At 44.1% G+C, this 25,079-nt stretch overlaps 2 protein-coding genes across 2 annotated transcripts in view; both read left to right on the plus strand.

Annotated features, from left to right (window-relative positions):
- The window catches only part of plcg1 (phospholipase C, gamma 1), a 586,083-nt gene that overhangs the window by 330,343 nt on the left and 230,661 nt on the right, over positions 1–25,079 (plus strand). The gene's annotated exons all lie outside the window — the stretch shown is intronic.
- Positions 1–25,079, plus strand: part of top1b (DNA topoisomerase Ib) — an 87,647-nt gene that overhangs the window by 1,379 nt on the left and 61,189 nt on the right. Inside the window, exon 3 of the mRNA XM_078236804.1 lies at positions 12,054–12,192. Within this exon, the coding sequence (XP_078092930.1) occupies positions 12,054–12,192 (139 nt within the window). The remainder of the gene's footprint in view (positions 1–12,053; positions 12,193–25,079) is intronic.

The following is a 25,079-nucleotide window of genomic DNA, read 5'->3' on the forward strand; positions in this document are numbered from 1 at the left end:
CATGTTTGAATCTCTACCCTTTACATGTTTGAATCTCTACCCTTTACATGTTTGAATCTCTACCCTTTGCATGTTTGAATCTCTACCCTTTATATGTTCTACCCTTTATACGCTTGAATTTCTACCCCTTTTTATACGCTTGAATCTCTACCTTTTATACTGTTTTTTACTAGACTGGGTAGATATTCTAGAAGGTGCCCCCCAGAGTGTGTTTTTTCCAAACGTTATCCCAGATTCGTTGTCAAAAATAGTAACTTGTCATATCTGCATACATGTAAGTGTTAGCTCTACTATGATATTCAGCACAATGATATGTTTCAATTTTTTTAATAGGCATGTTTTTTGAGTTGCTTATTGCATTGGTTTAAAAAAATGGCTTTCCTACCCCCCCCCGAAGTTTAGTAAAATGTGACTGAGGTGGGGGAAGGGGGTGCTGGAGGGATATTTTTCATTAGCTTTGTGCTCAATTATATTCCATTTTGCACCTCTAATATTCGGAAAGCGCCACATTGTCTGAGGCTTAAAATTATGTAGTCATGGGTGATAATTTTAAGATATCGATCCCGGTTAAAAGTTTTCACTTCGGAAGGGTTGATTTAATTAGAACTGTAGCTGATAGTACAGGATATAAAGAATGGAAAATTTAATACAACTTAGAATTTGTTAATTTGTTGAAAGAGATCCTGTTAGAATTGTGAATTGCTGCTTGTGGACTCTTGATAGTAAGTCGCTGCATTTTATTGAGTTAATACCACACAAACCAAGTGTTTTTTTTTTTAACTTGTGTGTCTCCTTTAGATATACCAATAATGCGTTAAATGTGGCATCTTCCCTTTTTAAAAAAATTCAAATTACCCAATAGAAACTAGGTTTTGATTTTCGGCATGGTTAAAGGCAACCTGCTCTGCTGGGTTGTATAGTCAAGTGCTTCAAGAAGGAAATGGGGGGTGGGTACAGAGAGTTGACTCTAATTGTCGAAACTGCATTTGACCGTTTTAAAAATAAGTGGAGAGATGGTGCAGTGTGGATGCTGTTACGTTTTGCCTTGAGAGGAGTGTAATACAGTTGTAGAATATTAGTGAAAAGAATAAAACTTTCAATGCATTTTCAGAGAGAGCCTTTCAGTTTGTTGATGTGAGGTGCTTTAACCCCAGTGATGCATTGCGTTTGACTTCCGAGCAGGGTATGATTTGAGGTTTGTGAGACTTACTCCGATGCATACGAATGTCACTAGTTAATTGACTGTTGAGAAGGATCCTAGTTCGAGGCTATTCTCAGTTTCTCTTGTGAAAATGGTGACCCATGGCATGATTCCACATTTCTAATGCCCCTTTGTGGTCATTCAGCTATACAACTTTTATTGTAAGACTAGTCTAGCCCAAGGGGCATCACAGCAAAGACCAACCCAGTCCTTTTGTGGGGACGTTTTTCAGCAGACATCAGTGAGTAGAGGCCAGAAGCAGTAACCCTGTCTGACTGACTTCCCTTCTCTCCCTAATTGAGTACTGGCCCTGGGATGATCTTGTTCTGTTCTGCATTCTGCCACAGCCATCATGGCGTACACAATGTTTCTGAGATTCAGCTGAAATTCCAGAAAGTGATGCTGTGGTGAACATGGTGATTGACTCATAGTGTTATGATGGTGGGGGAGTGAAGGTTGAGGCTATGTGGCCCTTTTACCATCTGTTACCTCACATTTCTTCCTCTCGATCGTTTTCCTGGAGAACCTAGCAAGCTATGCTCAACTCTGATCTGCATATTCTGTCATAACCAATCAATTGGAACATTTAAGCTACAATTTGAAGGGTTTTCTTACTTCTCGAATTGTTGGCTTTTTCTGAGATCTGACTTAATTGATGTTGGGGTTTTATACACTCAAGTCTGCATCTTCATGAATAGGCCTAGATTAATGTGTTGGGGAGGGTGCAGTAAAAATTGATCTGACCATTTTAGTTGAAGTTTATTTATCAGTGTCACAAGTAGGCTTACATTAACACTACAATGAAATTACCGTGAAAATCCCTTAGTCGCCACACTCCGTCGCCTGTTCGGGTACACTGAGGGAGAATTTAGCATGGCCAGTGCACCTAACCGGCACATCTTTCGGACTGTGGGAGGAAACCGGAGCACCCAGAGGAAACCCATGCAGACTCTGCACAGTAACCGAAGCTGGGAATCGAACCCGAGTCCCTGGAACTGTGAGGCAGCAGTGCTAACCACTCTGCAACCGTGCCACTCAAGCTGTGTGTTCCTTCCAGTGGCAATCACTGGATAACAAGCTTTGGAATCTGCCTTCCCTCACAGCCTAGGGGCAACTGAAGTTAGTGATGATTTGCAGCTATTCTGATTCAGATCAGTTAGCTGGAGATCAAAGCTGGGACTTACCTGTTTGAATTTGGTTCAGCTCGTGCCAGGCTGTCAATTTACTGACAATGACTAAAGAGGGAGCTGGACTGTTGTGAGTTGATTCAATTTGCTCCTTGAATAAGTGAGTCACACTGTGATGTGATTCCAGTGATGCTGATAGGGGAGTGGTAGAGGGCGAAGAGCCTGTTCTTGCCATGTGAACCCGGACTGTTACATCACCAAGAGACTCCACAGCGACATGCAGTCGCTGACGCACACATTTTCCAAGCAGGTTCACACAGTCTGCGATTCGAAATTAAGAAATGGGACAGTTGTTCTTTGAAGTGAAATCAGTCAAATGCAAGGAGCAGAAATCAAGTCTAGGTTAAGGGTCTTGTGTGGATCAGTAGTCTTTTGGAGAAGAAATTAAATTTGGGGGTGAGCCATTCTGTTTGCACTGGTTAAGTACGGTAATTTACCCAAGAGTGCTTCAGCATTCATTGTAAATTCCACAGAGGGAACCCAAAGAATTATAGAACAGCTAGGCCTAATCCATAGTTGTCAGAAAATTGTTGGTCTACTGTTTTCAGCAGATCTGAGAGCCGGCATGTATTTGTAAAGAGGAGGCCAGGCCTGATGAAAATGACATTTTTAAGGAGCTCGAGTAATAGAACAAAGAACAGTACAGCACAGGAAACAGGCCCTTCGGCCCTCCAAGCCTGTGCCGCTCCTTGGTCCAACTAGACCAATCGTTTGTATCCCTCCATTCCCAGACTGCTCATGTGACTATCCAGGTAAGTCTTAAACGATGTCAGCGTGCCTGCCTCCACCACCCTACTTGGCAGCGCATTCCAGGCCCCCACCACCCTCTGTGTAAAAAACGTCCCTCTGATATCTGAGTTATACTTCGCCCCTCTCACCTTGAGCCCGTGACCCGTGTCTATGGATGTTATTTATATGGACTTCCAGAAGGACTTTGATAAAGTCCCTCATAAGAGTTTGTTCGCTAACATTGAGGCTCTTGAAATTGAAGGCAAATTTTATTGACCTAGATAGGAAATTGGCTGAGTGGAAGAAGACAAAGTAGGGATAATGGGTGGGTGCTCTTAATTGACAGGATGTGATTAGTGGTGTCCTTCAAGGATCTGTATTGGGGCCTCAACAATTTGCTGTTACGATTAGTGCCTTAGATGATGGGGTAGAAAACTACCTTTTCAAATTTTCTAATGACAAAGTTGGGCTGTACTGTAAGCAGCTTAGATGAAGGTTTTAATAAAGTGAATGAGTCAAACTGTGTGGCAAATGTGAGGTTATTTGCTTCAGACCAAAAAGGAATAGAACATGGTACTTCCTAAATACTTGAAGAAAAAATGGAGGTCCAAAGAGTACATAGATTATTAAAATATCATAAACGGGTACAGAAAATAATCAAAGGCTAAGGGAATGCTTGCCTTTTTGATCTAGAGTACAAGAATGCAAGGGGATTCAAAAGGTGTTGGTGTATCGAAGGTATTAAAGGGATTTTATATGGCAGATATGTGGAGTACAGGCTCGAGGGACTATGTGACCTACTCTATTCCTATGTTTCCTTACTTGACCTTATTCTTTATCCACTGATTTGGTGAATCTGCCAGTCTGTGGCAGCCCTTTTTAGAATGTAAATAGGTTCATGCTTTTGCACCCAACAATTTATGCACTGGGCTCTTCCTGTAAGAAAGGCCTGTTTTCTTTAAGTGGTCCTGTTGAGGGAGCAGAAGCTACGATTATTTGGGATGGGGTTGGCCCACTCCCATTCTCACCAATGCAAATTCACCATTTGAATGTCAACTTGTTGTTCAGTGGGCCAGATTACAGATCTCCTGCTTGTTGGAAGTGAACTCTGTTCACAAGGGATGAGAGTATCCCACCGGTTTTCTTTTTGGAAACTTCAGAATTCTCATCTGGTTTGGTGCTATTATGGTTAAGTCGTCAAAAAGGACAAATTCTGGTCAGGTCTTTGTTCTTCCTCCTGCCATCCCAACCGCAAAAGCCAGGTGATACTACTTAAACTTGTTGTAAACTCTGTAAGGGATAAGTGGTAACTTCTGTACTTGTGTATTGTTCTCCAGGTTTGAGTGCTCTCCCAAATGATGAACTGGCTCGGTAGCAGTCTTGATCTAGTTAAACTTGATAGGTTGTAGATTAGTGCCATATAACTAATTGTAGGGCCACTGTTGGGAGTGATGGCCTGTTGTAGGTGCATTAACACCCACATTATAGGTGTGGTGCTGCACCGGGAACAACATTATCCATTCTAATAACTTTTTGTAGCCTGGCTTGATACCAAATTTTCTTTTGTCTATGCAATGTCATGCAAAACAGTCAAATTTCTACCATGGCCTTGTAATGTAGGAAGTAGATGGGGCAGCAGCTTCACATTTTAAAATGTGACAGTTTAAGAATAAGTGGTCTCTCATTTAAGACGGCGATTGGCGGTGGGGGGGAAGAGGTGGCTTAGGTAAACCCTGATCTTTTTGAATGGCAGGGCATTCGAGGGGTTGAATGGCCTACCTGTGGTCCTAGTTTGTATGTTCATGTGTATTTGGATGGGAGATTAGAAAGCTTGGACAGGTGTGTGACATGGGTGTGTGCACGGATATTCATTAATTTGCCTAACCCATCTGAAGCGTTGCAATGTGAGGGAGTGTTCAGAAGAGAAGAGGAAAGAACAAATGTTCTGATCCGGCATTCCGCAAACATGAGGAAAAACTGTTAACAGTTAGTGGTGAGAATGGGCCTGCTGGAGTATCGTCACAAAAGCTTTTCTGGACTCATTTTTCCCAATATCGTCTTTCCACATTGCTGATATTAATAGTGAAATGAAACATAGAAAGCAGGAGTAAGCCATTGAGCCCTTTGAGTCTGCTCTGCCATTCGGTATGATCTGGGCTGATTCTCTATCTTAACGCCATACTGCTTTCTCCCTATACCCCTTGATGCTTTTAGTTTCTAGAAATCTATCTATTTCCTCCGAGAGGAAACCTAGAGGGCACAGCCTCAAAATAAGTGGGGGCCGGTTCAGAACAGAGTTGAGGGGGAACTTCTTCTCAGAGGGTAGTGAATCTCTGGAATTCTCTGCCCATTGAGGTGGTGGAGGCTTCCTCGTTGAATATGTTTAAATCACGGGTCGATAGATTTCTGATCGATAAGGGATATGGGGAGCAGGCGGGTAAGTGGAACTGATTCACCTCAGATCAGCCATGATCTTGTTGAATGGCGGGGCGGGCCCAAGGGGCTAGATGGCCGACTCCTGCTCCTATTTCTTAAATGTATTCAGTGACTTGGCCTCCACACCCTTCTGTGGTAGAGATTTCCACAGGTTCGCCTCTCTCTTTCTTGAGTCCTAAATGGCTTGTCCCCTATTCTGAGACTGTATCCCCTGATTCTAGACCCTCTAGTCAGGGGAAACATCATCCGTGCATATCCACTCTGTCCAGCCCAATCAGAATTCTATAAATTTCGAAGAGATAAATAAGACTCTTGGTTGCTCTTTGCAGGAATTACTGCTAGTTTCTTTTGATGTTTTTCACATAAACCTTCCATTTTTGGGTGCCGTGTTTCTTAAAATATACATGAGAAGGAACTGAAACTGATGAAATCCAAAGGATGCAGTAGTTCTGATTGTTGAGATCTTTTGAGCATTAGTAATGAGTGATCAATTAGCTCTTTGGCATCTGAGAAGTATGTAATTATATTGTTGGTTTGCTCTTGAACATCATTCAGCCAGTAGAGACTGGAGAATAGAGCTAGTTTTCTTTTGTCTTGTGTTGAGTGTCCATCAGAGCAGACTCTTTGCCACCTTTAAAGTTTCATCACGCCCCGGCCACTAATCAAAAAGCTGAATACTGCAGATGTTGGAACTTTGAACTTAAAACAGGAAATGCTGAAAATACTCAGCGGGTCAGGCAGCATCAGTAGAGAGAGGGAGAAAAACACATTTAACCTCAGTGTTTCCCTCTCCATAGATGCTGCCTGACCTAAATATTTCAGCATTTTCTGTTTTCTATTCGGGAAGTTTGACAGCGTACCTTAGAACATAGAACATTACAGCGCAGTACAGGCCCTTCGGCCCTCGATGTTGCGCCGACGAGTGAAACCAATCTAAAGCCCATCTAACCTACACTATTCCAATATCATCCATATGTTTATCCAATGACCATTTAAATGCCTTTAATGTTGGCGAGTCCACTACTGTTGCAGGCAGGGCATTCCACGCCCTGACTACTCTCTGAGTAAAGAACCTACCTCTGACATCTGTCCTATATCTATCGCCCCTCAATTTAAAGCTATGTCCCCTCGTGCTAGCTATCACCATCTGAGGAAAAAGGCTCTCACTATCCATCCTATCTAATCCTCTGATCATCTTGTATGCCTCTATTAAGTCACCTCTTAACCTTCTTCTCTCTAATGAAAACAGCCTCAAGTCCCTCAGCCTTTCCTCATAAGACCTTCCCACCATACCAGGCAACATCCTGGTAAATCTCCTCTGCACCCTTTCCAATGCTTCCACATCCTTCCTGTAATGCGGCGACCAGAACTGTACGCAATACTCCGTGCGGCCGCACCAGAGTTTTGTACAGCTGCAACATGACCTCCTGGCTCCGAAACCCAATCCCTCTACCAATAAAAGCTAACACTCCGTACGCTTTTTTAACAACCCTATCAACCTGGGTGCCAACTTTCAGGGATCTATGCACATGGACACCGAGATCTCTCTGCTCATCCACACTACCAAGTTTCTTACCATTAGCCCAGTACTCTGTAATCCTGTTACTCCTTCCAAAGTGAATCACCTCACACTTTTCCGCATTAATCACCTTGGTTGCGATCTCCTTTTTTTTTGTTGTTGTTGTTGTTTCTAGATTAAACAGTTGGGACTGCAAGAACATCCAGTGAAGAGGCCAGATAAAATTATTGTCCCTTTCCCACCCCATGGTGGACTGGTTAATTAGATAAGGCTAAACGTGTAACTGGTTAACTTGCCTCTTGAATTGGTAGCTTTGATCTGCAATTGTGTCGAAGGCGGTGGAGGGTCATTGTAGCTAGCACCACAGCGTAGTTGTACAAGCCTTCGGGGTAGGTCAAAAGCTGCTGCCTGGACAATGTGGAGTTGCTCTGTCCTTTGTAACTCTGAATTATTAGTGCTTCATCAGATTCTGAATGGATGATTCGACATGTTCAGCAGATCTCTTGGGGAAAGGTGAAGAGATAGATCAGTCTCACACGCTTGGCGCTACTTCCAACCCCACTGTGTATCCTCATCTTATGGTATCAGTGTATGCTATGGTTATGATTCTATGATGTGGAGATGCCGGCGTTGGACTGGGGTGAACACAGTAAGAAGTCTCACCACACCAGGTTAAAGTCCAACAGGTTTATTTGGTAGCAAATACCATTATGCGCGATCTTCTTGGAGATCCTCTTCACTTGGAGCCGGCAGTTTGCGGTGTCGATGGTAGTCATGATGTGGAGATGCCGGCGTTGGACTGGGGTGAACACAGTAAGAAGTCTCACAACACCAGGTTAAAGTCCAACAGGTTTATTTGGTAGCAAATACCATAATGGTATTTGCTACCAAATAAACCTGTTGGACTTTAACCTGGTGTTGTGAGACTTCTTACTATGATTCTATGGTCATTATTCTCCACCGATTGACATAACGCTGTGACTTTAGGTTATTTGGTAATAGGAGATGCTGTTGCAAGTAGGCATAATCCTTTCCCCACTTGAAATTCTGCTGTAAAACAAAAACTGAGTGGGAAGCCTGACTTTCCCCACACACACACACAAGTTTCTATGCTGCTGTTAAGAGCACCATTACAGATAGAACTACAAATCATCCTGGTCTGTGCCCCACTTCATTGGACCATGCAATTTACTAGCAAAATGTCAATTTCATTTTCAGGGTGTGTTGTATTTAATTTTTTTAACTAACTTTCTTCCAAGCACCTTAATGGCACTGATTATGACTCAGCTGTCATTCCATAGACACCAAATTCCCTTAGTACTTTGCCCTGGTAGCCATTCTTCATATTTGAACCATCCTTACTTGTCTCGGGCAGGTTTGCCCACAAGTCAAATCCAATCATTTCCTTGACTGACGTTCGTACTTTCCAGCATATGCGCTGAAGCTATGGTGGAACAATCGTAGTTTCTTCCCTAGTAAAGAGACTTGAAGTCAATTTCAACTACCCAACTGAATTCACTTCTTAGCCCTGTGCAGGGCTAGAATTGAATCTGGGGTTGGTCATCCAGTTTGTGTGGTCCTCCTCACCAGTAAATTCACGGGGGTGGTTGACGATGGCTTATCCTCCATTTCTGAATTTACCAATTGATCTTTTGTTAGCAACCAGGGATCTGGGAGTTTGTGGAGCTGATTACCCTTCCTCCCTCCTGTCCACCAAAAAGAAATGTAAAGTGGAGGGTAATGAACCCACATCTTCCTTGTTTGGAATGTGCTGGTATAAAACACATTTAACTCCTCAAGGACCTTGTGCAAGGCAGAATGGAAAGGCTGCATTTTATACTCCTTTCTGGGCCCTGTTTCACTTTCTGCCGCCTGATTTGCGAAGGAGTGATGGTGATCTCAGACCTCCATTCGCAATCCTGAAAGAGTGAAGTGTCTCCCTGCCACCACACTCCCGGTTTTATCTTCCGCATTCCTCCTGAGTCTGTAACTGTGGATGTCATGATGTGGAGATGCCGGCGTTGGACTGGGGTAAACACAGTAAGAAGTTTAACAACACCAGGTTAAAGTCCAACAGGTTTATTTGGTAGCAAAAGCCACACAAGCTTTCCACGAAAGCTTGTGTGGCTTTTGCTACCAAATAAACCTGTTGGACTTTAACCTGGTGTTGTTAAACTTCTTACTGTGGATGTCAGCAGAAGTCGAGCAGAATTCTGTTCTGGTGATCTATCCAGTCCAGCATCATAAGGTAGCCACTGTAGGAGTTGCGAAATGATCTGCATTTCAAGTTTGTAATACTAGTTTTTCATCATGGTTGCTGTTGAGTTCACACTTGTCTGTTTTCGATGACGTTCTCTAAGTGACTTCAAATTTATGATGATCATAGCCATATGACTGTAATTGTATGCGAAATGTTGGCTTGAGAAGGTATTTTGCTTGCTTCCTCCTCCACCTCCACCCCTCCCCTCCCCCTCCCCCAGCAATGGTTGTTAACTTCCTCTGGATACTTGGAATATTGCCAGTCCAGGGTGACTTTAAATAATCTAGAACATTCTTGAATATCTGCCAGTTTTGACTAATAGATTTGTATTTCTCTCGGAATCCTTCCTGTATCAATACAAGTGTGAGAACTATTTTCTCCTGCACTCTGTTAAACAGAAGGCCAGATTGTGCTCAGTCTTTGCAGTGAAAATATTTAAATTTAAATGAGGAGTACAATACCTTGTGTGAGATTATTTTGTGACCAGCCTTCCTGCTTTATTTGAATGACACCACTGACTGCATGCAACAAAATGGTGCTGACCTTGATATGACTTGCTATTACCGTAGCGGTGCACAGATTGGTTTGATCAGCATGTTCAGGAAAGGTCTCTGATTTCAGGAAAAGTATGTTGGATATGTATATGAAGTACTTGCCTTGTTTTTTCCCATTTTAGTCTTTTTTTTTAAAGACAGGCTTTGTTTTCTTTTTTCTTCCTTTCCAATGTCGCAGACAATTGCCCATTTTAATCTGTAGGGCCGCATTCACTCATGCCTCATAGCAAGAATTAATCCTTCTGGTCTTGCAGAGCAGTAGGAATTAAGCCATGTCTCCATTGTTGGGACTGCGTAATAAGTGCAAGTTAGTCATGTGTGATGTTGGATTCGGAAGGCTTACTGAATCCATCATTTTGCATTGACTGCATAGTAGGTTGGGCTGTTCACACTGGACTCGGTAGTCGGTGGCATTCCTTCCTGCTCCCAGTTCCCACCTCCAAGCACAACGTAGTCATTGCACTTGCTGCAAGTGATGGTGACTGCCTCAAAATAAATAGATACTAACAAAAATCTGGAATTGAGGGCGAGTCTCAGTGATACTGACCATGAAACTAGTGGACTTTCATTAAATTAGTAAAAAATCTTGAGTCTCAGTTATGGTGACCATTGTCGTGAAAACCCATCTGGTTCACTTATGTCCTTTAGGGAAGGAAATCTGTCATCCTGACTTGAACTGGCCTACTTGTAACTCCAGTTGTTGACCCTTCACTACTGAGAATTGGCTGAGTAGGCCACTCGGTTTAAGGGCAATTGGAGATGGAAAACAAATGCTGGCGAAGCCAATGACACCTACATTCAGTGAATGGAACAGAGAGAGAGAAACTTTAGCTTGTCCATTTCAAAAACACCCCTAATCCCTTCAACACAATTGCCTCTTGGAATCCAAGAATTTTTAAACTCACCAGCCAAGCACCCCGTCCATATGAAGAATTTGCAGATATCAGTCCTAAATGTGCCATTTACTAGTTTGAATCTGTCGCTCTCATTTAATTTGAAGTACTGTTCTGGGTCGATATTTTCTTACTGTTAGCTTTCATGTGGTTACCTCCTGCCTTGGTTGTGAAACCTGGAGTTGTTACCCAGATTCTTGACCCCAGCAATCAGTCCGGCGGCTCTCCGGATGGCCTCCAGGACATTTAGTGTCTTTTTGATATCTGTAACTAAACTGGACGCAGAACTATGGGCATGGTTTGAAGAACGTTGTATACAGTTTGAAAGTTACTTAGTTAATTCAGCATGAATACGCCATACCACATTTTAGATCTTGCACTTTTCTGACTTTATTCCTTGGAAATGTGAGTAAATCACAATCCAATATGCCTCCGAGCTACCCTGCGCTCTCACCCGTATAATCCTTCAAACAGCCATTCTGCCAATTTCAGTGCATTAAATGAGCAAAACTACTTGAGATCAGCTAATTGTACACAAGATTCTTAGAAATCATAGAAACCCTACAGCACAGAAAGAGGCCATTCGGCCCATAGAGTCTGCACCGACCACAATCCCACCCAGGCCCTACACCCATATCCCTACATATTTACCCACTAATCCCTCTAACCGACGCATCCCAGGACACACAGGGCAATTTTTTAGCATGGCCAATCAACCTAACCTGCACATCTTTGGACTGTGGGAGGAAACCGGAGCACCCGGAGGAAACCCCACGCAGACACGAGGAGAATGTGCAAACTCCACACAGACAGTGACCCAAGCCGGGAATCGAACCCAGGTCCCTGGAGCTGTGAAGCAGCAGTGCTAACCACTGTGCTACCGTGCCGCCCAAAATTCATTTTGGATTCTTGTGATGGCGCAGGCTGATACTTTCCTTGATTTGACCCGAGTTAGCAGCTTTCAAGAGGGGACTTGGAGCGGGCCTCAGCCCCATTGGTCAGGGAAGGCAACTAATAGCCAGCGAATCTTGCTGAGAGTGTAGCCAGTGTAAAAGGTGACCCCTTCAGAAGACAAGGAAGCATCTTATTTCAATAGTAAGACTGGATTGATATAAATATGCACAGTGCAGTATTTTAACATGACGCGCTTTAAAATGGAGAATTGCAAGAGCACTTTTTGTATAATCTTTAGTTCCAAGATTGCTCACTTTTTGCATGCAAAAAGGAAAGCAGAAATGACAGCAGACAACTGCTTCTTCCCTGTATACTTACAGATTCCCACAAGTCCAGCAAAAGCGAAGAGAAACACAAGCATAAAGAGCACAAGCATAAGGAGCACAAGTCAAAGGATCGGGACAAGGACCGCGAGAAATCCAAGCACAGCTCCTCCAGCTCCAAGAATCATAGCAACAGGTAGTGTTGATCGTTTGTGTCCCTGCCATGAAGTGTCTTGTTTGTCTGCGGACCGGAATTGAAACTTTACAGTGTGAATCTGAGCAAGCAGGTTCCTCGCGTCAAGAGTATAACGAAAGGACTAGAAATGATTGCATATTGATTGTGTCTCTTGAGATGATCACGGTGTCTCCCGGGCACAAGTGTTTTCTTCCTCCCTGCCATCCCCTCCAAATTTGTATTGTTGTGAAGAGTTTGCCTGTTGCCCTGTGCAGCACATTCTGGGTTGCCACACTGCCACTCGACTTGGAGGGAACATCGCTGCTGGTGGCCTTTCTCATGAGCACAAATTGAAATTGGCTGTTTTGGTGTCTTAAGACTAGCCTTGACATAGACAGTGATACTTGATATTTTCTTTTCTCTCCTCCCTAATAGTTGCAAGATGTCAACTACATGGAGAATTGCAGCTGAGCCTGATACCGTCCTTGCTCAGTGACAACATTATTCCTCTCAGATTTATTATTTTTTTTATAAATGTCCTCTCCGAGCTGAGGGCAGCTGGGTTTAATAATGTCTCCAGTGCCAATTTGGCGCGGAACAGGGCTCTTCAGGCTGCTCTGTTGCTCAGAGACTTCATCTCTGAGCCAGCAGAATAGGAGTTTGAACTTCCCCTTTTATCACTGTCTCCGAAGTCATTGGTCCCTGTGTCTGCCCACCTTGGGCTGGGGATGGGGTTGGGGAGGCATGTGGGGTCGAGGAAGGAGGGAGCAATTAATGGCATTGGATGGCAGAAGACTATCTGTTCCTAGTTCCTAACAGTCTGACCACGGAAAGAAAAGGGGAAGCAAATGTGATGCAAGCATTGAATAATATGTCTTTCCCTTTCCAGTAAATGTGCAATGAATGTTGGATGCTATTTGACTGTGGAGGAGATCACAATCAGCTTTAATTCTGTCCCAACTTGTATCCACTTGCTTGCAAGGGTCATTTGGATAGCAATCAGCAGCAGAACATTATGATTTTTCGTTTTATTTTTGTTCTGTTTGCTTTTTAGGCTTAAGATACAGTGTGCAGTGTCCAATTATAGTGCATTCTTATGTGAAGCAGAATAGGTCTTAGCTGCGATACCTTCCCAAGATGAATGAGCAGATGCTTGCCTATGTGAATTCACATAAAGAATGGCCCCTTTGTTGAGGTGCTTGAGGGCCTACTGGTAGCTATGGGAAAGAAAGGATGAAAATTGATGAGTGTGGGGCTGTGTGCGATTTGGAAGCAAGTTCATGGATGAGAGGGGTGTGGAGGGATATGGTCCAAGTGCAGGTCAGTGGGACTAGGCAAAAAGTGGTTCGGCACAGACAGGAAGGGCCAGGGGGCCTGTTTCTGAGCTGTAATTTTCTATGGTTCTAAGTGTTGTGATTTGTCGGACATTTGTATAGCATGGTTTATGATCATGAAAACTATTTTGAATGACTTCAGGTTTGTACATTCATCTGTCTGGCAAAAACTGCAGGGGTAGAGCTTGCGATTTGGGGTACCTCATGCAATGGAAATGCATATTTAGAATTTGTTATTAGGTATCAGTGCAATTTTCATCCAGTGTGGAAAGTTGTGTAATGCTCTAAACCTTAAACTCTCAATATGATGGGCATGTGTTTGGAAAACTTACTCTTATGTAGGTATAGTGGGTTGGAGTGAAATACATTTCCAGTTGCTGAACTTTTGTCAGGGAAATACATTTAATTGATACCTTTGTGGTTTTTTTTGTTCTCTACAGCAAACTTGTCTGTTTTCATTCCCCTCTTGTCTCCCCTGCCCTCATCTCCAACAATAAGGAGCTCATTGATGTCTTTGTCAAGGTTTCTGATTTTAGCTGCATCTGTGGGGTGTCACCCTTCCATTAGCCCGCCTGGCCAAACTTACTTTGATGCTACCTCTTGTCCTGGCCCTGAACTCTCATCTTTCTCTCGTCTCTTTCCTATCTCCCCTCCATCCCTCTCCAAACTCATCTTATCTACAAGACCCACCCTCTGCTCTCTCAAACCTATTCCCAGTAAACTGCTGACCAACTAATCTTTCCTTCTGGTCCCCGTGTTAGCTGATATTAGTAATAGTTACCTCCCTCAGGTGTTGTCTCTCTCTCTCTCCTTAGATTTCCAGTCATCACCTTCTCCTAAAAACAATCTTTGACCGTATCATCCTTAAACTACTGCCTGACCTCCGATTTCCCTTTCTACTCTCAAATCCTTGAATGTGTTGCTACCTGCCAAATCAGTACCCATCTTTCCTGGGACTCCATTTTGGAGTCTTTCTAATCTGATTTCCACTCCTGCTACAGTACCGAGTATGCTCTTTCTGTATGATAACGGTCAACTCCCTCCTCACCCTCCTCAATCTGCCTGCAGCCTTTGACATGGTTGTGACCGCATTAGCTTCCTTCAACAACATCCGACTTTGTCTAGCTGAGTGGGATTGCTCTCACTCTTAGAGTATCAGTTGCAATGACTTTTCTTCCTGCCCTGCACCATTACCTCTGGTATCTCCCAAGTATCTATCCTTGCCGCCGCCTCTTTCTCACCTACATGCTGCCACTTGGTGACATCATCCAAAAGCACAGCATTAGTGTTCACATGTACACTGACGACACCCAGGTCTGCGGCGCCTCCAACTCTATTGACTCCACCCTTCACTGTTGTTAACTCTCAGACTGCGTAACCAACATCCAGTACTGGGTAAACAGAGATTTCCTCCTGTTAAATATTGGGATAGCTGAAGGCATTGTTTCTGGTCCCTGCTCCAAACTCCACTGTCTGGCAACTGTCTGAGACAAAACCAGACTGTATGTGACCTTGTGTCTATTTAGTCCTGAACTTAGCTTCTGACCACAATAGCACCATCACCAAGACCACCAATTTCCACATGGATAACATCGCCTGAAGTTGTCCCTGCATATCTCGCTTGCCGCTGAAATCTTTATCCATGCCTTTGTTACCTCCAGACCATACTATTCCACGTACTGCTGGCAGGTCTCCCACATTCTACCCTCCCTATGAGGTCATTGAAACTTCTGCTCCCCATGTCCTTTAAGACACACCTCTTATAATCTACCTCCTCTAAACAAATTTTTGATCACCTGATCTAATCTTGTTTTGAAATGCTCCTGTGAAGTGCCTTGAGGCATTTCATTATTGCGAAGGTGCAGTATAAATATTAGGTCGCGATTGTTTTTATTGCCAACCAGCAGCCCAATTGGCTCTGCAGAAAATCTTTGGGGGCTTATGGTCGTAAAGTTTGGCAATCTCTTGTAGGCCTAATAATCCAGTCGCAAGGAAGCAGGGATTACAAATGGAAATCTGCATGTCGTTCCCACGGCTGGTAACTCCTGTGAGCTGATGCACAAATGTTTTACCAACAGCACCTAGTGGGAAATTCTGGGTCAGAATCCTGAAACTCCCTCCCCAACAGCGCTGTGGGTATACCTACACCATATGGACTGCTGTGATTCAAGAAGGTAGCTCACCACCATCTTCTCAAGGGTAATTAGGCAAAGCAGCAATGCCCACCTACCTTGAATGACTAAAAAAAAAATTGCCTCCTGTCCCCTATACACAGCTACTTTAGAACGTAAACTAGCCCTCGTGTTACCTTTTGTGTGTTGCATCCACTTTGCGGGCTGCATTTGAACACCTCTGGCAATTCCATGATGCCGCCTGACCTGTTGCTGCTTCACTGTTGAGCCAACACCAAGCTGCTGCTTTATTGTGAGCTGCCCTCCTGCGCTTTCCTCCAAGTGCCAGCTCTCATCGGTTTGTGAGCATGTCGAGAGCTGTTCAAACAGGCCATCAATAGTGTTAGAGTGAATGCCCATGTGACTACTTATATGAACATTGAAGCCAAGCTTAATCTCATCTACAGTTGATTCTCTTGTAGTGACTGAAGGGGGGGACGAGGAGGAAGGCTTTTTGCTGCTTTTCCCTACCCTCTCGTCATCCAGGAGCACTAAAATCAATTGTACTATCTCAATTGCTGCTGATAGATTGGTTAATGTTGGACAGGCTGGGTACTGTAGCTGGAACTTCTTTGCATGTTATCCCCCTAACGTGGCAATGTTTTTTTTTACCTACTGTGCCATTTAAGGGAATTCTAGGCAGCTTTCTTTTCAAGTGTAGATCTGTAGGAGGATAATTGGTCCCCGCAAGTTCCAGCTTGAGAGTGAATGAGAGGAAATTTCCAAGCGTCCCTAATGGTCCTCGCAAAGATACAAATGTTTTCTCTTGAGATGGGAGCACTGTCCTCGGGTTATTCATGTCCCAATATCAGCAATACTGTCTTGCAAGCAAAAGCCACTCGGCTTAGTGCACCACTCGGCTTAGTGCACCACTCGAGTTGTATGAGGAGCTGTGCATCCCTTTCCTCCCACACTGGCAAATTTGAGAGAACAATACTCGTCCGGAGTTTGGTGAATTGACGTGGTTGCCGTGGGAGGTTAATAAAGCTAATATTTATAGCTTGCTTACATCATTGTTGAAGCAGTTTACAATGATTGGCACAGAAGGGTATGCTGTATGAAGTGTCATTTGTGCTGACAGTAGAATGGAAATACGGCTGCACGATGAGCTGGGAATTAACTTCAGCTTTGGAGTACCAAATTCCAGATCAGGCTCCATTGGAGTTTGCTGTCTGGGACTGCAGTTGTTAGCACTGATTATTCGGTGGTGTGGTGACCGTGTCGGGTGCAAGAACCTATGGGTTTTTTAAATGCCATCATACTTTATTTCTGGATGGTGGAAACTCATACAGGAACCTCTGTACGAAACAGATGTTAGCTTGAGCTAAGGTAAGCTACGGGATAGCAGATCCTGTAGAGCTGTGCCACAACCGTAGAACGATGATGCCCATCCCACACTGTGCCCTTCCTGTACTGTGCCATGTGTTGAGAGGCAAATCCTTTGTTGTTCCATGGTACTCTCCTGCCTGCTCAATTCCTCAGCTCTCTCCGGTGACATCTTGCTTTTCTGTCTCTGTTCCAGTTGATTGAGGCTGAACAGTTCACAGCTGGTTTCTATTCTGCTGTCAGGCCAGAGGCCTGGTTTATCGTACACTTATCCCAGCAGAGCTCAGTTAGGGAAAGAACCGGCTTTTGGAATTTCTGTTTCTGACTCTCCGTTTCAATGAATTATTGCAAATTAGGATCCGTGGTCAGAGCCTGGGCTGTCTTGTCCCGGGGGGTGCTAGGTAGAGTCTGTGTCTTCCCCCCCCCATGTTGTGTGTGGAGTGCTCTCTGTGTCTCACTCCCGCTCTCCCTGTGACCTTCACGTGCCCGGTCCAACTGGGAAGAGGATGCAGTATTCTGGGAAATTGGGAAGTCTTGCTTTACGGGCAAGGTCAACTACTTTCTGCTGTGGGTAAGGGGTTAATTTTGAGGACAGGCTGCATCGACTGAACTTGTATTTCTTTGAATATATGTGGTTAAGGGGTGATCTAATTGAGATGTTTCTGATGATTTCAAGAAATTGATAGGGTATCATAAAATCCCTACAGTACAGAAGGAAGCCTTTCGTCCAGTCAAGCCTGCACCGATGACCTTCCCACCTCGGCCCTATCCACGTAACCCTAATCCCCCTGACACTAAGGGGCAATTTGACATGGTCAATCAACCTAACCCACACTGACATGGAGAGAGCATGCAAACTCCACACAAGCAGTCACCTGAGGCTGGAATTGGACCCGGTAGATTAAGGAAGCTATTGCTTCTGGTGAAGGGAGTACAGAACAGTAGGGCATAATGTAGTGCTAGTAAGTGTCTCGTCAGAGGTATACTTGACACCGTGTAGTGGAAGTCAGGAACTCCTTTTGCCAAAATGCCATAGAGGCTAGATAATTTGAAAATCGAGACTGATATTTATTTTTATTTAGCAAATGTGATGATACTGTGCCTTTTAAGAAATATATTTATATCATGTTTCTTGGAAGGGAATTCAGATCTGTGCCGATTTGTCTAGGAAAACCTGTACATTAGTAGCTGAAAGCACAAGATACTCATTTTAGACATGGAGCTGTTTGTTAAGCAGAGCTAATGCATGTGTGTTCACTTGCATTCCTGGGGTGTCAGCAGAGTTTTGATTAAGTTGATTGCTGGACAGAGTCAGATAATTAATGGGAGGAGTTAAGCTGGCAGGAAAGAGAGGGTTTCATTTTAAAATGCAAGTAGTTGCTGTCTGGACTGTCAGAAGAAAGCAGTGGCGCTCTCTCTCTCTCTCTCTGAGAGCTCCAGGATGGGTAATCTAAGTCACAGCAAGTATGCCTGTGTTTTGCTAACTAATTTTTTAAAAGGCGCTTAAATCTATAAGATGAATATTGCTTGAATTGGAACTCAGTGATAGGTTAGCAGTTAAGGCTTGTATTATTGTTAAGTAAAATTTGTTTTGATCAAAGCTTCCTTGTTTGTCAGTAGAATCCCACCTGGAGTGAAACATAATTTCCTCGCACGCCAAAATAGAAAATTGTTGGGGTCTAGTCTGGCTTCATAACATACCTTGGGGTTTCTGATCTGGTACTCCAACATAAGGGCGTTAAGAGTTACGGGTAACCTAGCTATGAAAATGGGGGTAGATTGTAGACCAGCCTACAGATGGTCTCACGAAGGATGGAATGTCCTCTTTTCGTTCCTGTTTCCTAATGGAAAGGCTGAATGGGGTTTCCATTTGAGTTGGATGTCCAAACAAACACTGAGATATTATGGAGAATAAACATTCCTTTCTGGAAAACGGCATGACTCAGTATTCTTCTGAAGTAAAGACTTGTTTCGCTGTGGTCCAAGATTTCTAAGAACTTGCTTTGATTTTTCTGACTGCATTTTCTCACACTATAGCGAGGCTGGAGATGAGTGCGGTTGCACAGATATTGCTTGCCCTCAGTTATTTTATCGATCATTCGGTGGTTTATCTTATGATCCTGTTTAGTCTATATGCTTAGTTACTGGCTAAATTATTGTGAGCTTACAGGCTAACAGACTGTGAATTTCAACATCAAGTTTCAATTATTTCTTCTCAGACAGAGCATATATGTGTTTGATTGTAACTTGATAACTGTGACCTAGTCTGGACTAGTTGAGGAGGGGCAAGACTGTTTTGTTAATCCTATACAGTCTGATCACAGCAATTTGCACATTATGCAATCAACATTGTGAGCTAACTTCTTCCAGGGTGAATGGATAAGGGCACAACAGTCAGCTGAGCAAGGGGAAAAATTAGCTCTGGCTCCTCTTCACCTATGTGGAGATGCCGGCGTTGGACTGGGGTAAACACAGTAAGAAGTCTCACAACACCAGGTTAAAGTCCAACAGGTTTGTTTGGTAGCAAAAGCCACTAGCTTTCGGAGCGCTTGCTGCTCCTTCGTCAGGTGAGTGGGAGTTCTGTTCACAATTTGTGAAAATAAAGCACGCTATTGAATATAGTTAAACAGAACATGCCATATGGTGTGCTAGAGCTCTTGATTTACTCAGGAAGTGAGGCATCCCTGGTACTTTGAGTGGAAAGATGCTGTATCCTGTGTTATCTAAATCTGATGTGGAGATGCCGGCGTTGGACTGGGGTAAACACAGTAAGAAGTTTAACAACACCAGGTTAAAGTCCAACAGGTTTATTTGGTAGCAAAAGCCACACAAGCTTTCGAGGCTCTGAGCCCCTTCTTCAGGTGAGTGGGAATTCTGTTCACAAACAGAACTTATAAGACACAGACTCAATTTACATGAATAATGGTTGGAATGCGAATACTTACAACTAATCCAGTCTTTAAGAAACAAAACAATGGGAGTGGGGAGAGCATCAAGACAGGCTAAAAAGATGTGTATTGTCTCCAGACAAGACAGCCAGTGAAACTCTGCAGGTCCACGCAACTGTGGGAGTTACAAATAGTGTGACATAAATTCTGATTCTAGGATCGCATGATAAAGACTCAGGAGGAAAAAAGCAGAAATATTTATGTGAAATAGTGTGACATAAACCCAATATCCCGGTTGAGGCCGTCCTTGTGTGTGCGGAACCTGGCTATCAGTTTCTGCTCCGCGACTCTGCGCTGTCGTGTGTCGCGAAGGCCGCCTTGGAGAACGCTTACCCGAATATCAGAGGCCGAATGCCCGTGACCGCTGAAGTGCTCCCCAACAGGAAGAGAACAGTCTTGCCTGGTGATTGTCGAATGAACACCGCTCGACAATCACCAGGCAAGACTGTTCTCTTCCTGTTGGGGAGCACTTCAGCGGTCACGGGCATTCGGCCTCTGATATTCGGGTAAGCGTTCTCCAAGGCGGCCTTCGCGACACACGACAGCGCAGAGTCGCGGAGCAGAAACTGATAGCCAGGTTCCGCACACACAAGGACGGCCTCAACCGGGATATTGGGTTTATGTCACACTATTTCACATAAATATTTCTGCTTTTTTCCTCCTGAGTCTTTATCATGCGATCCTAGAATCAGAATTTATGTCACACTATTTGTAACTCCCACAGTTGCGTGGACCTGCAGAGTTTCACTGGCTGTCTTGTCTGGAGACAATACACATCTTTTTAGCCTGTCTTGATGCTCTCCCCACTCCCATTGTTTTGTTTCTTAAAGACTGGATTAGTTGTAAGTATTCGCATTCCAACCATTATTCATGTAAATTGAGTCTGTGTCTTATAAGTTCTGTTTGTGAACAGAATTCCCACTCACCTGAAGAAGGGGCTCAGAGCCTCGAAAGCTTGTGTGGCTTTTGCTACCAAATAAACCTGTTGGACTTTAACCTGGTGTTGTTAAACTTCTTACTGTTATCTAAATCTGCCCAATGTATAAGGAAAGTTTGAAGTTGCCAAGTCTTCTGTAAGGTTTCATTTGACCAGTGACGGGAATCTACCAATGTGCCTTCCCAGGCAACTCCTTTCAAAGGTAATTTTGAATGAAGCCTTATTCACTGCAGGAGAAAGTGTGCTCAGAAATGCAAATACCACGCAAGCCAACTTGCAGAAATTATGCTAGTTGAATTTTTTTTTATTCTGTCACAGGACGTGGATGTTGTTGGCCAGGCCAGTATTCGTAACCCATGTTTAATTTCCCTGGAGAAGGTGGTGGTCAGCCACTTTCTTGAACCGCATGGACTGCTGAGGTGCAGGTACACCCACAGTGCTGTTGGCAAGCTCTAGGATTTTGACCGGTGACAGCGAAGGAACAGCAATATATTTCCAAGTGAAGATGGTGCTGGTCAAGCAGGCTGCTTTGTCCTGGGTGGTGTCGTGTATCTCGAGTATTGTTAGTGCTCCACTCATCCAGGGAAGTGGAGAGCATTCCATCACACTCCTGATTTGTGCCATGTGTGCCACATTATATCAATGCTGCCAAGGGCAGTCACTCTCACCTGCCCTTTTGCATTCAACTCTTTTGTCGCTTCACCAGATTGACACCTCATTTTTAGGTGTGCTTGGTGCTGCTCCTGGTGTACCCTCCTGCACTTGTCAGGATGGTAACGATGGAGTGGGGGATATGCCTGCCCATGAGGTTGCAGTCGGTGATTGAATGCAGTTCTATTGCTGCTGATGGCCCACAGCACCTCATGGATGCCCAGTTTTGAGTTGCTTGATTTGTTTGAGCTTTTATCCCATTTTGCAAAGTGCCACACAATGGAGGATATCCTCAATGTGAAGACAGGACTTCCACAAGTTCTCTGCGGTGGTCACTCCTACCTGTATTTGGCATGGACGTATGCATCTGCAACAGGCAGATATCTTTTTCCCCTCCTGTTAGCTTCCACACCACCTGCTGCAGAGCCTGCCTCGCAGCTATGTCTTCAAAACTTGCTCAGTCAGTAGTGGTGCTACTGAGCCACTCTGTATTCCATGTTGAGGACTCTTGGGGCAGCTCCTCCCTGTCTGTATATCACTGTTGCTTCCTCTGGTGTGTCTGCCCTGCCGGTGGGACAGGGCATACCCAGGGATGTTGATGGTGGTGTCTGAGACATTTTCTGTAAGGTATGATTTGGTGAGTATGACTGTCAGGCTGCCGCGGTCTCCCAGTTATGGCGAAAGCCCCCAGATGTTAGTGAGGAGGACTTTGCAGGGTTGATGGGACTGAGTGTGCCATTGTTGTTTCAGTTACTTTGGTCGCACCAGTTTCATTCCTTTTAGATTTGGTTTTATACAACTGAATGGCTTGCTAGGCATTTCAGAGGGAATTTAAGAGCCAACCACACTAAGCTAAGAGTTATAGAGTCATTGAGTTAAATACGGCACCTAAGGATGCTTATCAAGTGCTGAAATTCAGATTGACCAAAAACTTGGCTATTGTTTGGTAAAGATGTGTGTCTTTGTCATGCTGTTTGAATTGAATTGATTTGTAACTTTACTAAGGGAGAGAAGAAGGTCTGGAGGCTTGCTGTGGGGTGAGGTTTGTATTTTGGGACAGCTTTGGCTGTACTGAGGGATACCTTGAAATAACCATTGGTGACATTTTTCAGCTTGTCTGAAATTGGTTTATCCTTGGTGGCATTTGAACCCTGTTGGCTCAAAACTTGAAATAACCTTGTTAACTATTAAAAGCAATGCCTATAAGCTGCTGGCCCAGCTGCTAGTCTGTTCGTGTCCCGTCGTAACTGAATCCTGAATATCTGTCACAAAAGTTCAGGTAAAAGGTGTTTTGTATAGATATTACATTTTAAATAACAATCTCTTCATTTAAAAACCATAAAATCCCTACAGTGCAGAAAGAGGCCATTCAATCCATCGGTCTGCACTGACTCTCCAAAAGAGCACCCCCACCCAAACCCTCGCCTATGCCTGTAACCCCACGCATTTACCATGGCTAATCCACCCAACCTGCACATCTTTGGAAAATAGCTTAATTTAAGTTATCCATTTATTTTCCATCATCTTGAACCTCACCCAAATGTGCAGCCAAGAATGTGGGCAGGTGAGCTGATGCTAGACATATGCCAGTTTTAGCTCCACATTGTCACATTGTACTGTGGTAAGATGGTGTGATTTAATCAGCGCTGAATCATGACTGTGTATCCACTCTGAAGCCCACGCTACAGAATTTCTCTGCCTACTCTTTTTGGCACTGTTATGTTGGGAAAGGCTCTTGAGGTAATACAGTAATATATCCCCAGAGTTGGGTAGGGAGGCAACAATGGATGGGACCGTGAAAGGTCACTGAATCTGCTGTAACTTTACACATTGAGTCCTGGGGGGGGGGGGGGGGGGATAAGGGGAAAAGAGCATTTAGTAATTGTGGTCTTACTGAACTGGGAGTGCACTGACGTTCTCTGGCATGTATAACCCTTGCATACTTACATATTGTATGCAGTTGTCGGGACATGTGTTTCTTCAGTTTCGGCAGCATTTGCTCATTTCCATGACCTACACGGATGTCACTGCTTCATAGGCTGGTCGGAATGTATTCCAAAAATCTGTTGAATCTTGTTGCAAATGAGGACTTAGTCAGTAATCCAGTCCTTGTGTTAAACGGTGGACAGTAGAGCACGTGTAGAACAGAATGATTAGCAAATGCAAGCTAGGGCAGAGTAGACCACAAGACCTCAAATCCCTTCCACACTTCCTGACCAGAATCAGGAAGTGACAAAACTGAAGCAGGCTGGTCAGGCCAGCCAATCTGTTTTTCTGTGTCACAAGTATTCCATGTTGACCCCATATCCTTTCATCATGCTTTTTATTGGTGATGGGGCCATTTATTACCCTACCAGTTTATTCTTGAACATCAGCAAAGTGATGCAAGGGGACCGCGGCAGTGCTATCAAGCGGCACTTGCTCAGCAATGACCTGCTCATGAATGCACAGTTTGGATTCCACCAGGGCCATTCATCTCCTGATCTCATCACACCCTTGATCCAAATGTGGACAAAAGAGCTGAATTCCAGAGGTGAGGTGAAAGTGACTGCCCTCTAATCAATGCATCGTTTGACATCGTGGCATCAAGGAGCCCTAGAAACTGGAGTCAATGGGAATCAAAGGGGAATAAAGCTGTTTATTGGTTGGAGTGGCATTTGGCACAAAGTAAGATGGTGTGGCAGTTGGAGGTCAATAAACTCAGTTCCAGGACATCACTGTAGGGGTTCCTCAAGGCAGTGTCCTAGGCCCAACTGTTTGACCATTGACTTCATCAATGATCTTCCCATCCACTACTCCCTGCCCATCATAAGATCAAAAGTGGGGATGTCTGCTGATGATTGCGTAGACACCAAAGTGATCCATGTGCAAATGCAACAAGACCTGGACAACATCCGGGCAAGTAACGAGTAATATCTGTCAGATGAGTGCCAGGCAATGGCCATGTCCAACAAGAGAGATTCCAGCCATCTCTCTTTGACATTCAGTGCCATTACCATCGCCGAATCTCCCATTAAGAGCAGGTCAAATGTTTGGAGTACTGTGGGGAGTAACTCTCCTCCTGACTCCCAAAGCCTGTCCACTATCGACAATGCACAAGTCAGGGATGCGATGGAATATCGGCACTTGTGCAGCTCCAACAACGCTCGGGAAGCTCAACATCATCCAGGCTAAAGGAGTCTGATTGGCATCCCATCCGCCACTTTAAATATTTTCACTGCTGCTATTGGGCTGAAAAATGGCAAATGGAGTTTAACCCTGATAAATGTGAGGTGATTCATTTTGGTAGGACTAATTTAAATGTGGATTACAGGGTCAAAGGTAGGGTTCCGAAGACTGTGGAGGAACAGAGAGATCTTGGGGTCCATATCCACAGATCTCTAAAGGTTGCCACTCAAGTGGGTAGAGCTGTGAAGAAGGCCAAAAGTGTGTTAGCTTTTATTAACAGGGGGTTGGAGTTTAAGAGCCGTGGGGTTATGCTGCAACTGTACAGGACCTTGGTGAGACCACATTTGGAATATTGTGTGCAGTTCTGGTCACC

This window comes from Mustelus asterias, chromosome 20 (assembly GCF_964213995.1).
Source record: "Mustelus asterias chromosome 20, sMusAst1.hap1.1, whole genome shotgun sequence".
NCBI lineage: Eukaryota > Metazoa > Chordata > Chondrichthyes > Carcharhiniformes > Triakidae > Mustelus > Mustelus asterias.